The 14003-nt window shown below is 38.4% G+C and overlaps 1 protein-coding gene across 1 annotated transcript; it reads right to left on the bottom strand.

Annotated features, from left to right (window-relative positions):
- Window positions 1-12841: 12841 nt before the first annotated feature.
- Window positions 12842-13777, bottom strand: Olr1505 (olfactory receptor 1505). The gene has a single exon (NM_001000032.1). The coding sequence runs from the start codon at window positions 13775-13777 to the stop codon at window positions 12842-12844; it is 936 nt and encodes a 311-aa protein (NP_001000032.1).
- Between the last annotated feature and the right edge of the window lie 226 nt (window positions 13778-14003).

Raw genomic sequence — 14003 nt, 5'->3', positions numbered from 1 at the left:
AAAGTGTATTTGTTAGAGATAACATAGGGTAGCTTCTGTTTCCTAATACAGTCTGTTGAACTATGTCTTTTTGGTTGGGGAAATCAAGAGCATTAATATACAGTTATTAATAAAATATTTTCCTTAGAACTAGCCATTTTGTTGATTGTTTTGTTATCTTAGACCTCTTTTGGATTAATTATAATGAATTTTTAATGACTTTGGTCACTTTGTTGTATTTATCCTTCTTTTCAATTTGAAGTTATCCTTCCAGTAGATCTGGCTTGGTGATCACAAAAATCAATTATGCTGTTTTCATAATGGAAATTTTCATTTCTCTTTCAAGTTTCATAGGTAGTTTTGATGGGTATAGTAACAAGAGCTGAGAGTTATGCTCTCTCAGGGTTTGCACACATCTTTACAGAACCTTATGTCTTTAGGTGTCTTGGTCCAGTAAACACATGTAATTCTTGTAGGAGTGTTTTCCCAAGTGACTTGATCTTTTATTCTGCATTTTTTAAAAATATTTAAACTTTTTACTATGTCATAGCATGTTTCCTTTCCGGTCCTGCATCCTTGAGGGTTCTGTAAGTGCCTTTTGCATGGTTGAGCATATATTTCTCTGTTTGAAAATGTTTATTTCACAGTATATTCTATGTATTTTGCACAGCACTCTTTTCATTCTTTTCCCACAATTCAAAGGTTGTTCTTTCCTGGTATCCTAGATTTCTCCTATGTTTTACTCATATATATTAAACTCTCAGCTGGCCTTTATAGAGTAATTCACATTCTCTGCCATTTTGTTTGAGTCCTTACACTTCATTTCACACATTACCCACTCTGTTGATGAGTCTTCCAATGAGGATGTTATTTAGCTTATTGAATGGCTCATTTCCAGTGTTATTTCTATATGAATATTCTTCTGTCATTCTATTCATTCAATTTTATCTTCACATTTTTGATTTTCTTATTTCATTATTCTAATTTATGGTTGTACAGCATATTCTTATTCAAATTTTCTTTGAGTTGTTTTTTTTGTTGGATGTTTTTTTAAATTTAAATTTCAAATGTTATCCACTCTCTCCCTTCTTCTATGAGGGTGTCCCCACACCCATCCATGCAACCCTTCCTGCTTCCCTACCCTGACATTCCTCTACATCAGGGGATTGAGCATTGGCAGGATCAAGGGCTTTTCTTCCCTTTGGTGTCCAGCAATGCCATCCACAGCTACATATGCAGCTGGAGCCATGGGTCTGTCCATGTGTACTCTTTGGATGGTGGTTTATTCCCTGGGAGCTCTGGTTTGTTGGTATTATTTTTCTTCTGGGAATGCAAACCACTTCAGCTCCTTCAATGCTTTCTCTAACTCCTCCATTGTGAACCCCATTCTCAGTTCAATGGTTGACTGCCAGTATCTGCCTTAGTATTGGTCATGCTCTGGCAAAGCCTCTCAGGAGACAGCTATATGAGACTTCTGTCAGCATGCATTTCTTAGCATCACCAATATTGTCTGTGTTTGGTGGCTGTATGTATATGGGCTGGATGGCAGTTTCTGAATGGCAATTCATTCAGTGCTGCTACAAAATTTGTCTGCATATCTCCTCCTATGAATATTTTTGTTCCCCCTTCTAAGAAGGACTGAAGCATCCACACTTTGGTCATTCTTCTTGAGCTTCATGTGATCTGTAGATTGTATCTTGGGTAATATGAGCTTTGTGGCTAATATACACTTATCAGTGAGTACATACAATGTATGCTTCTTTGTGATTGGGTTACCTTACTCAGGATGATAGTTTCTAGTTCCATTCATTTGCCTATGAATTGCAAGAAGTCATTGCATTTAATAGCTGAGTAGTACTCCACTGTGTAAATGCAACATATTTTCTTTATGAATCCCTTGGTTGAAGGGAATCTGGGTTCATTCCAGCTTCTGGCTATTATAAATAGGGCTGCTATCAACATAGTGTCCTTATTATAGGTTGGAGCATATTTTGGGTATATGCCAAGGAGTGATATAGCTGGGTCCTTAGGTAGTAGTATGTCTAATTCTCTGAAGAAAATCCAGAATGATTTCCAGAGTGGTTGTACCAGCTTGTAATCTCACCAAAAATAGAGGAATGTTCCTCTTTCTCCACATCTTTGCCAGCATCTGCTGTTACCTGAGTTTTTTATCTCATCTATTCTGACTGCTGTGAGATGGACTTTCAGGGTTGTTTTGATTTGAATTTCTCTGAGTACTAAGTATGTCGGACATTTCTTTAGGTACTTCTCAGCCATTCGATATTTCTCAGGTGAGAATTCCTTGTTTAGCTCTGTACCCCGTTTTTAATAGGGTTATTTAATTCTCTGGGGTCTAACTTCTTGAATTCATTGTGTATATTAGATATTAGCTCTCTATTGGATGTAGGATTGGTAAAAATCTTTTTCCAAACTGTTGGTTGTCATTTTATCTTAATGACAATGTCATTTGCCGTACAGAAGCTTTCCAACTTTATGAAGTCCCATCTGTCGATTCCTGATCTTAGAGCATAAGCCATTGGTGTTCTGTTCAGGAAATTTTCCTCAGTGCACACGTGTTCCAGGCTCTTCTCCATTTTTTTTATTAGTTTGAGTGCATCTGGATGTCCTTAACTCACTTGGACTTGTGCTTTGTACAGGGTGATAAGAATGGATCGATTTGCATTCTTCTACATGCTGACCTCCAGTTGAACCACCACCATTTGTTGAAACTGCTATCTTTTTTCCATTGGAAGGTTTTAACTCCTTGGTCAAAGATCAAGTGATGATAGGTGTGTGGGTTCATTTCTGGGTCTTCAATTTTATTTCATCGATTTACCTGCTTGTCTGTACCGATACCATACAATTTTAAATCACAATTGCTTTGTAATACCAGCTTGAGATCACAGATGGTGATTCCCCTAGAAGTTCTTTTATTGTGGAGAAAAGTTTTCCCTATCCTGGGTTTTTTGTTATTCCAAGTGAACTTACAAATTGCTATTTTGAACTTTATGAAGAATTGAGTTGGAATTTTGATGGGGATTGCATTAAATCTCTAGATTGCTTTTGGCAAGATGGCCATTTTTACAATATTAATCCTGCCAAACCATGACCTTGGGAGATCTTTTCATCTTCTAAGATCTTCAATTTCTTTCTTCAGAGACCTGAAGTTCTTGTAATACAGATCTTTCACTTGCTTGGTTAGAGTCACACCAAGGTATTTTATGTCATTTGTGCCTATTTTGAAGGGTATTATGTACCTAATTTCTTTCTCAGCCTGTTAATCCTTTGAGTTGAGGAAGGCTACTGATTGAGTTAATTTTAAATCCAGCCACTTTGCTGAAGTTATCAGGCTTAGGAGTTCTCTGATGGATCTTTTGGAGTCACTTAAATATACTATCATATAGTCTGCAAATAATGTTATTTGATTTCTTCCGTTCCGATTTGTATCCCTTTGACCTCTTTTTGTTGTTTGAATGCTCTGGTAGGACTTCAAGTACTATATTGAATAGGTAGGGAGAGAGTGGACAATTCCTGATCTTTCCCAGTCTTTTAATATAAGGGGTGCTGAATTTTGTCAAATGCTTTCTCAACTTCTAATGAGATGATCATGTGGCTTTTTCTTTGATCTTTTTTATAGTGTATTAGGTTTATAGATTTCCATACATTGAAACATCCCTGCATCCCTGGGATAAAGCCTACTTGACCATGATGGTTAATTGTTTAGATGTGTTCTTGCATATGGTTTGCAAGAATTTTATTGATTATTTTTGTGTCAATATTCATAAGGGAATTTGGTCTGAAGTTCTCTTTCTTTGTTGGGCCTTTTGTGGTATCATCACAAGCATAATTGTGGCTTCATAGAAGTAATTGGGTAGTTATCCTTCTGGTTTCTATGTTGTAGAATATTTTGTACAGTATTGATGTTAGGTCTGATTGAATTCTACACTAACCTCATTTTGTCCTGGGCTCTTTTTTGTTGGGAGACTTTAATAACTACTTCTGTTTTTTTAGGAGTTATGGGACTGTTTTCATGGTCTATCTCATCCTGATTTAACTTTGGTACCTGGTATCTGTCTAGAAAATTTTCCATTTCATCAAGATTTTCCAGTTTTGTTTAGTATAAGCTTTTGTCTTAGAATTTTTTGAATTTCCTCAAATTCTGTTGTTATGTCTCCTTTTTCATTTCTTATTTTGTTAATTTTGATACTCTCTCTGTGCCCTCTGGTTAGTCTGGCTAAGGGTTTATTTATCTTGTTTATTTTCTCAAAAAAAACCAGCTCCTAGTTTTGTTGATTCTTTGTTTGGTTGTTTTTGTTTCTACTTGGTTGATTTCAGCCTTGAGTTTGATTATTTCCTGCCTTCTATTCCTCTTGGGTTTATTCGCTTCTTTTTATTCTAGAGCTTTAAATGTGCTATCAAGCTGTTAGTGTATGCTCTCTCCAGTGTTTTTTGGAGGCAGTCAGAGCTATGAGTTTTCCTCTTAGCACTGCTTTCATTGTGTCACATAATTTTGAGTATGTTGTGCCTTCATTTTCATTAAATTATAAAACGTCTTTAATTCTTTTCTTTATTTCTTCCTTGACCAAGTTATAATTGAATAGAGCATTGTTCAACTTCCATGTGCTTTTGGGCTTTCTGTCATTTTTGTTGTTATTGAAGACCAACCTTAGTCCATGGTGATTTGATAGGATGCATGGGATTATTTCAACCTTTTTGTATCTGTTGATGCCTGTTTTGTGACCAATTATGTGGTCAATTTTGGAGAAGGCACCATGGGGTGCTGAGAAGAAGGTTAAACCTTTTCTCGTAGAATAAAATGTTCTTCAGATATCTCTTAAATCTATTTGGTTCATAACTTCTGTTAGTTTCTCTGTGTCTCTGTTCAGTTTCTGTTTCCACGATCTGTCCATTGCTGAGAGGGGGTGCTGAATTCTTCCACTATTATTGTGTGAGTTGTAATGTGTGCTTTGAGCTTTAGTGAAGTTTCTTTTATTAATGTAGGTGCCCTTGCATTTGGAGCATAGATATTCAGGATTGAGAGTTCATCTTGGTTCTTCTTTCCTGTGATGAATATAAGGTATCATTTCTTTTCTTTTTTTGATAGTTTTTGGTTGAAAGTTGATTTTATTCTATATTAGAATGGCTACTCCAGGTTGTTTCTTGGTATCATTTTCTTCGCAATTGTTTTTCAGGCTTATACTCTGAGGTAGTGTCTGTCTTTGTCACTGAGGTGTGTTTTTGTGTCCATCAAAATGCTGGGTCCTCTTTCCAGATCCAGCTTATTAGTTTATGTTTTTTTTAAATCGGGGAATTGAGTCCATTGATGTTAAAAGATATTAAGGAGTAGTGATTGTTGTTTCCTGTTATTTTTGTTATATTTGGAATTATGTTTGTATGACTCTCTTTTTTTGGTTTTCTTGCAAATATTTCCTTTAGTTTTTAATTTCTTGTCAAATCTTTGAAAGTTATGTAAAATTAACAATTCTTTTTTTTCTTTTCTCCATCTTTATTAAATTGGGTATTTCTTATTTACATTTCAATTGTTATTCCCTTTACCGGTTTCCGGGCCAACATCCCACTAACCCCTCCACATCCCCTTTTATTTCTTTTACTTTTTGTTTTCATCTTTATTAACTTGAGTATTTCTTATTTACATTTCAATTGTTATTCCCCTTCACGGTTTCCTGGCCAATCCCCCTAACCCCTACCCCTCCCCTTCTCTATGGGTGTTCCCCTCCCCATGCTCCCCCCATTACCGCCCTCCCACCAACAATCACATTCACTGGGGGTTCAGTCTTGGCAGGACCAAGGGCTTCCCCTTCTACTGGCTATTCATTGCTACCTATGCAGTTGGAGCGCAGGGTGAGTCCATGTATAGTCCCTTGGGTAGGGGTTTAGTCCCTAGAAGCTCTGGTTGCTTGGCATTGTTGTTCATATGGGGTCTCAAGTCCCTTCAAGCTCTTTCAGTCCTTTCTCTGATTACTTCAAGAGGGGTCGCATTCTCAGTTCAGCGGTTTGCTGTTGGCATTCGCCTATGTATTTGCTATATTCTGGATGTGTCTCTCAGAAGAGATCTATATCCGGTTCCTGTCAGCTTGCACTTCTTTGCTTCATCCATCTTATCTAGTTTGGTGGCTGTAAATATATGGGCCACATGTGGGGCAGGTTCTGAATGGGCGTTCCTTCATCCTCTGTTCTAAACTTTGCCTCCCTATTCCCTACCAAGGGTATTCTTGTTCCCCTATTAAAGGACTGAAGCATTCACATTTTGGTCATCCTTCTTGAGTTTCACGTGTTCTGTACATCTAGGATAATTCGAGCATTTGGGCTAATATCCACTTATCAATGAGTGCAAACCATGTATGTTTTTCTGTGATTGGGTTACCTCACTCAGGTTGATATTTTCCAGTTCCATCCATTTGCCTATGAATTTCATAAACGCATTGTTTTTGATAGCTGAATAGTGCTCCATTGTATAGATGTGCCATATTTTCTGTATCCATTCCTCTGTTGAAGGGCATCTGGGTTCTTTCCAGCTTCTGTCTATTATAAATAAGGCTGCTATGAACATAGTGGAGCATATGTCTTTGTTATATGTTGGAGCATCTTTTGAGTATATGCCCAAGAGAGGTATAGCTGGGTCCTAGGGTAGTTCAATGTCCAATTTTCTGAGGAACCTCCAGACTGATTTCCAGAATGGTTGTACCAGTCTGCAATCTCACCAACAATGGAGGAGTGTTCTTCTTTCTCCATATCCTCGCCAGCATCTGTTGTCTCTGGAGTTTTTGATTTTAGCCATTCTGAATGATGTGAGGTGCAATCTCAGGGTTGTTTTGATTTGCATTTCCCTTATGACTAAAGATGTTGAACATTTCTTTAGGTGTGTCTCAGCCATTCGGCATTCCTCAGCTGTGAATTCTTTGTTTAGCTCTGAACCCCATTTTTAAATAGGGATATTTGTCTCCCTGCCGTCTAACTTCATGAGTTCTTTGTATATTTTGAATATGAGCCCTCTATAAGTTGTAGGACTGGTAAAGATCTTTTCCCAATCTGTTGGTTGCCGTTTTGTCCTAACAACAGTGTCCTTTGTCTTACAGAAGCTTTATAGTTTTATGAGATCCCATTTGTCGATTCTTGATCTTAGAGTATAAGCCATTGGTGTTTTGTTCAGGAAATTTTCCCCAGTGTCCATGTGTTTGAGACTCTTCCCCACTTTTTCTTCTATTAGTTTGAGTGTATCTGGTTTGATGTGGAAGTCCTTGATCCACTTGGACTTAAGCTTTGTACAGAGTGATAAGAATGGTTCGATCTGCATTCTTCTACACGCTGACCTCCAGTTGAACCAGCACCATTTGCTGAAAATGTTATCTTTTTTTTCCATTCAATGGTTTTGGCTCCTTTGTCAAAAATCAAGTGACCATAGGTGTGTGGGTTCATTTCTGGGTCTTCAGTTCTATTCCACTGGTCAACCTTCCTGTCCCTGTACAAATACCATATAGTTTTTATCACTATTGCTCTGTAATACTGCTTGAGTTCAGGGATAGTGATTCCCCCTGAAGTCCTTTTATTGTTGAGGACAGTTTTAGGTATCCTAGGTTTTTTGTTATTCCAGATGAATTTGCAAATTGTCCTGTCTAACTCTCTGAAGAATTGGGTTGGTATTTTGATGGGGATTGCATTGAATCTATAGATCGCTTTTGGTAAAATGGCCATTTTTACTGCATAAATCCTGCAAATCCATGAGCCTGGGAGATCTTTCCATCTTCTGAGATCTTCAATTTTTTTCTTCAGAGTCTTGACGCTCTTATCATACAGATTTTTCACTTTCTTGGTTAAAGTCACAACGAGGTATTTTATATTATTTGGGACTGTTATGAAGGGTGTCATTTCCCTAATTTCTTTCTTGGCTTGTTTCTCCTTTGTGTATAGGAAGGCTACTGATTTATTTGAGTTAATTTTATACCCAGCCACTTTGCTGAAAGTGTTTATCAGGTTTAGTCATTCTCTGTTGGAACTTTTGGGATCACTTAAACATATTATCATATCATCTGCAAATAGTGATATTTTCACATCTTCCTTTCCATTCTGTATCCCTTTGACCTCCTTTTGTTGTCTGATTGTCAGGCTAGAACTTCAAAAACTATATTGAATAAGTAGGGAGAGGCAGCCTTGTCTGGTCCGTTATTTTAGTGGAATTGCTTCAAGTTTCTCTCCAGTTAGTTTAATATTACCTATGGGTTTGCTGTATATGGCTTTTACTATGTTTAAGTATGGGCCTTGAATTCCTATTCTTTCCATGACTTTTATCATGAAGGGGTGTTGAATTTTGTCAAATGCTTTCTCAGCATCTAATGAAATGATCATGTGGTTTTGTTCTTTCAGTTTGTTTATATAGTGGATCACATTGATGGTTTTCCGTATATTAAACCATCCCAGCATGCCTTGGATGAAGCCTACTTGATCATGGTGGATGATTGTTTGATGTGCTCTTGGATTTGGTTTGCCAGAATTTTGTTGAGTATTTTTGCATTGATATGCATAAGGGAAATTGGTCTGATGTTCTCTTTCTTTATTGGGTTTTTGTGTAGTCTAGGTATAAGAGTAATTGTCGCTTCATAGAAGGAATTCGGTAGTGCTCCATCTGTTTCAATTTTGTGGAATACTTTGGATAGTATTGGTATGAGGTCTTCTATGAAGGTTTGATAGAATTCTGCACTAAACCTGTCTCGACCTCTGCTCTTTATGGTTGGGAGACCTTTAATGACTGCTTCTATTTCGTTAGGAGTTATGGGGTTGTTTAACTGGTTTATCTGTTCCTGATTTAACTTCAGTACCTGGTATCTGTCTAGGAAATTGTCCATTTCCTGCAGATTTTCAAGTTTTGTTGAATATAGGCTTTTGTAGTAGGATCTGATGAATTTTTTGAATTTCCTCTGATTCTGTAGTTATGTCTCCCTTTTCATTTCTGATTTTTTTAATTTGGACACACTCTCTGTGTCCTCTTGTTAGTCTGGTTAAGGGTTTATCTATCTTGTTGATTTTCTCAAAGAACCAACTTTTGGTTCTGTTGATTCTTTCTATGGTCCTTTTTGTTTCTACTTGGTGTCTTGGGAGCAGGGGACCTGTAGCTCAAGTGCCCCTATCTACCGTTTCCCAGAGGCTGTATATAGTTTCCTCTTGGGCCAGGGATGTGGGCAGGGGTGGGCAGTATTGGTGGTCTCTTCCACTCTGCAGTCTCAGGAGTGCCCACCTTTCTGGGGGGTGAGCTCTCTCTCACACAGGGTTTGGGAGCAGTGAGCTCCAGGAGGGGATCAGCAAGGTTGGGAATCCAGCTCCAAACTGTTCTTTTAATATAAATCCTATATAAGTGTTATTGATAATAATCATTTACCAACTCAACATTATGGATTATTGAAATTTTTCTTAGAAAGGAATTAGTCCATCATTACTCTCAGCTACATTATGAGGACAAGGGCCAAAGTTGGCCAGATTTTCTGCTAAAACACCATGCAATTCGTCCCTAGACCAGTTGTTAATATTGTTCCCTTCTGACATGTATTGATCTGTTGCTCCATAGTCTGCATTACTTTCAGCATGATTGTCTTCCACGGTCCTACTTGAATGATTCTTTAAGGTCTACTTACAGCATTTAACCTCTTTCATAGTCTAAATTTACAAACTCTTCCACACCACAACCAACCAACTAATCCGTCAGTAAATCAATCCATCAATCCATCAATCAATCAATCAATCAATCAATCAATCACTTACTCACTCAATCAAAAACAACTTGGTCCAGTTCTTCAAAGCCACAACTCACTCTGAAACCAACTTACATATTATTTACTTTTCTGTTGTGGTGATAATGTGCCATGTCTGAGAAAATTTTCATAAGAAGTTTATGTATGTAGAGATGTAGTTGCTCAGGTAACTGGATAGGAAGTGACCTTATAAATCAAGACATAATAAAAGACAAAGACTTGGGGAGCACATAAATAGTTCAAGGTTCTTCATATTTGACTTTATTGCCACAGAACCCCACCTGGGTTTGTCTTTTGGGCAATTAAGAACAACAGCAGGGAGTCCTGCAAAAAGTTCTAGGATACTAATGGATATATAGGGGCAAATAAAAGGATATAAATGACAAAATGGGGTAGGTTGGTTGCCATAAGAAGAGGCAACAGAAGAAATAAATCCAACATAAATGGAAGCCCAATCCATGTCATCCAGATGCTAATATTTTAAAAAGAATAATGGATCTCTTCTTTCAGGTGCGGGAGAAAATGGAGAGATGCTGTAGCAACAACAACAACAACAACAACAACAACACAACAACAACAACAATAATAATCACATAGTCTTGCCTCAAATATGGATTCAAATCTTTAAATTGTCTGGTATGGGAGGTTGTTGAGCTCTATTTTCTAGGTGCTAAACAAATCAGGTTAACTCCTCTACTTGATTTTATATGAAAAATACAAATACATATCTCTAAAGTTTTTAAATACAAATTTAAAAATCCAGATGAACACAAGAATAGCATCCTTAAAAACTAAACTGTTCGCCTCTAGCTTGTTACCTCATTAGTGGAACAAAATTACAGCCCTTGGGCATAAGATAATTTCCAGGAAATACAAAATTCAATGCTGTAGTGACAGTTTTACAAAAGTTGATTTAGGGCAAGGCCATCTCAGAAAAGATTAAATAGACATGAAAAAATAAAAATGAGGAGAACATGTAGATGCAAGCTTGTGTGCAGTTTTCTATAGGATGTTATATGTGAGAGACATTATTATGTATCATAGATTGTGAGATTTCTGTCTCTTGTGAATATTGAAATCAGAGCATGAAGCATATTTAAAAAATGAAACAACAGACATTCTGAACACAATAAGACCCAGGACATATATTAATGAGGTATGGAATGGAGATGTTATTTCAAAAAAATATAGCATTAGAGTTTTTGTGGCCAGGTTTGTAGCCATTTATGAGTTCATATTTATACATTCTGTCTCTTCCCTTCTTTTTTCCACCTTCTTCTGCCACTTTATTCTTTCCTTTTTTAATTGAATAGTTTATTTATTTATATTTCAAATGTTATCCCCTTTCCTGGAATCCCCTCCAGTAACCCCTTATCCTCTTCTCCCTCCCGGTATTTCTATGAGGGTGCTCCACAACCCACTCACCTACATACTTACTCCTGTCTCCCACCCTGGCATTTCCCTATACTGGAGCATTGAGCGTACACAGGACTAAGGACCTCTCCTCCCACTGATGTTCAACAAGGCCACCCTCTGCTGCATATGTAGCTGGAGCCATGGGTCCCTTCATGTGTACTCTTTGGTTGGTGGTTTACCCCTGGAGCTCTAGAGGGGGCTTGTTTGATATTGCTGTTCTTCTTATAGGGGTTGGAAACGCCTTTAGTTCCTTCAGTCCTTTCTCTAATTCCTCCATTGTGGACCCTGGGATCAGTCCAACAGTTAGCTGTGAAGATCCACCTGCTGTATTTGTCAGGCTCTGGCAGAGACAACTAGCTCAAAAGACAGTTGTATCAGGCTCCTGTTAACCATCACTTGGTATCCACAATAGTGTCTGGGTTTAATGTCAGAGTCCAGAGAACACAATCACTCTATTAAAAATTGGGTACTGATCTAAACAAAGAAATCTCAACTGAGGAATATTGAATGGCCAAGAAGCACCTAAATAAATGTTCAACATCCTTAGTTATCAGAAAAATGCAAATCAAAACGACCCTGAGATTCCACCTCATGACAGTCAGAATAGCTAAGATCAAAAACTCAGGTTACAGAAGATGGTGGTGAGGATGTGGAGAAGGTGGAATACTCCTCCATTGTTGGTGAGATTGCAAGCTGGTACAACCACTCTGGAAATCAGTCTGATGGTTCCTCAGAAAATTGGACATAGTACTACCTGAGGACCTGGATATACTATTCCTGAGAATATACCCAAAAGATGCTCCAACATATAATAAGGACACATGCTCCACTTTGTTCATAGCAGTCCTCATTTATAATAGCTAGAAGATGGAAGGAACCCAGATGTCCTTCTACAGAGGAATGGATACAGAAAATGTGGTACATTTACACAATGGAGTACTACTCAGCTATTATGGAATTCTTAGGCAAATGGATGTAACTAGTAAGTGTCATCTTGAGTTTGGTAACCCAATCACAAAATAACATGCATGGTATGCACTCACTGATGTGTGGATATTTGCCTAAATGCTCGGAATACCCACAATACAATTCATAGACCATATGAAGGTCAAGACGAAGGAAGACAAGTATGGATATTTCAGTCCTTCTTAGAAGGGGGGATAAAATACTCATGGGAGGAAATAAAGTGTGTAGCAGAAATTGAACGAAATGCCATCCAGAGACTTCCCCACCTGGTCATCCATCTCTGCTCTTTTTACCTCTAACCAGACAACACTAGATAAGAGAGAAAGAAGACTAGAGGGAACAGGGGGCATTGATTTCCTTAGACTACTGGTTGATTAAGGGTATTGAGTACCCTGGGACAATTTTGATCTTTATCCTGAAATATGTTAAACCAGCAACCAGCCACCAGCAAGCTACAAGTAGCAAACAGCAGCAAGAATAGTGGCAGCAGTAGTAGCAGCGGCAGCAGAAGCAGTGGCGGCAGCAGCAGCAGCAGCAGCAGCAGCAGCGGCGGCGGCAGCAGCAGCGGCAGCAGCAGCAGCAGCAGCAGCAGCAGCGGCAGCAGCAGTAGCACAACCACCACCAGTAGGAGGAACAGTAGCAACTGCATTTGCTCTTGGGGGTCTAACATTTTTATACTACTTGATTATTTTATAAGATCATCTGAAATGTAGTTATAGTCAGAAGACAGTTTTCTTTTGAAGCACTCTTTTTAGGGCTGCCTTCATGTCTCTGTTCCTCAGGCTGTAGATGAAAGGATTCAACATGGGTGTCACCACTGTGTACATCATAGACATGACAGTGTCCTTCAGAGTAGAGTTATTAGCAGATGGACATAAGTAGAGGCCAATAATTGTCCCATAGAAGAGTGACACCACAGACAAGTGAGAACCACAAGTGGAGAAGACCTTGTGGATGCCTCGAGTTGAAGGAACCTTAAGGATGGAGGAGACAATGAGTGTATAAGACACTATAATTAGTAGAAATGGAAGTATAACAACAAGCCCTCCTATGATTAATACTACCAACTCATTAATGTGAATATCAGAGCACGCCAGCTTCAGGAGAGCAGACAGATCACAGAAAAAATGGGGGATCACATTGTTTTCACAGAAAGACAACCTAGTTAAAAGCAGAGTGTGCAACATGGCATGGGATGTGGTGATAACCCAGGATAGCAGCACCAGACTCACACAGAGCTTGGGGCTCATGATGCTGGTATAATGAAGGGGGAAACAGATGGCCACATAGCGGTCATAGGCCATGGCCACAAGAAGGAAGCTCTCAAGATCTCCAAAAAACAAAAAAAAGTACATTTGTGTCAGGCAGCCTGCATAGGGGATGGATGGAACTTGGCTCTTCATGTTCTGCAGCAATTTGGGCATTGTGACAGAGGAAAAGCAGAGGTCAGTGAAGGACAAGTTGCCTAGAAACAAGTACATGGGTGTGTGGAGATTGGTGTCCAGACAAATGAGGATGATGATGATGAGGTTCCCCAGGATGGTTGTGAGGTACATGGCCAGGAACACAGAATAGAACAAGTGATGGTGCTCAGGGGTGATGGGCAGGCCCAGGAGGACGAAATGAGAGATGACAGTCTTGTTGTTTCCGGACATTATCTTCCTGTAATATCTGTAATAGTAATAATAAGCAGGGTTGGGGATTTAGCTCAGTGGTAGATTTAGTGGTGGATTTAGCTCAAGGCCCTGGGTTCAGTCCCCAGCTCTGGGAAAAAAATTAATAGTAATAATAAGCTATCTGTAAATATATAATAAAATATTCCAAATAGTTATTCCAAATAGTTATAATTTCTATAATAATAAATTATTTGGTTTCTTATGT

Source organism: Rattus norvegicus, chromosome 10, assembly GCF_036323735.1.
Source record: "Rattus norvegicus strain BN/NHsdMcwi chromosome 10, GRCr8, whole genome shotgun sequence".
In the NCBI taxonomy this organism is placed as follows: Eukaryota; Metazoa; Chordata; class Mammalia; order Rodentia; family Muridae; genus Rattus; species Rattus norvegicus.
Note: the sequence above shows the minus strand (reverse complement) of the source record. Positions and strands in the feature narration are given on the sequence as shown.

What these genes read in the sequence shown, in the direction of transcription:
- Olr1505 (NM_001000032.1), bottom strand. Translation starts at nt 13,777, where the DNA reads ATGTCCGGAAACAACAAGACTGTCATCTCTCATTTCGTCCTCCTGGGC.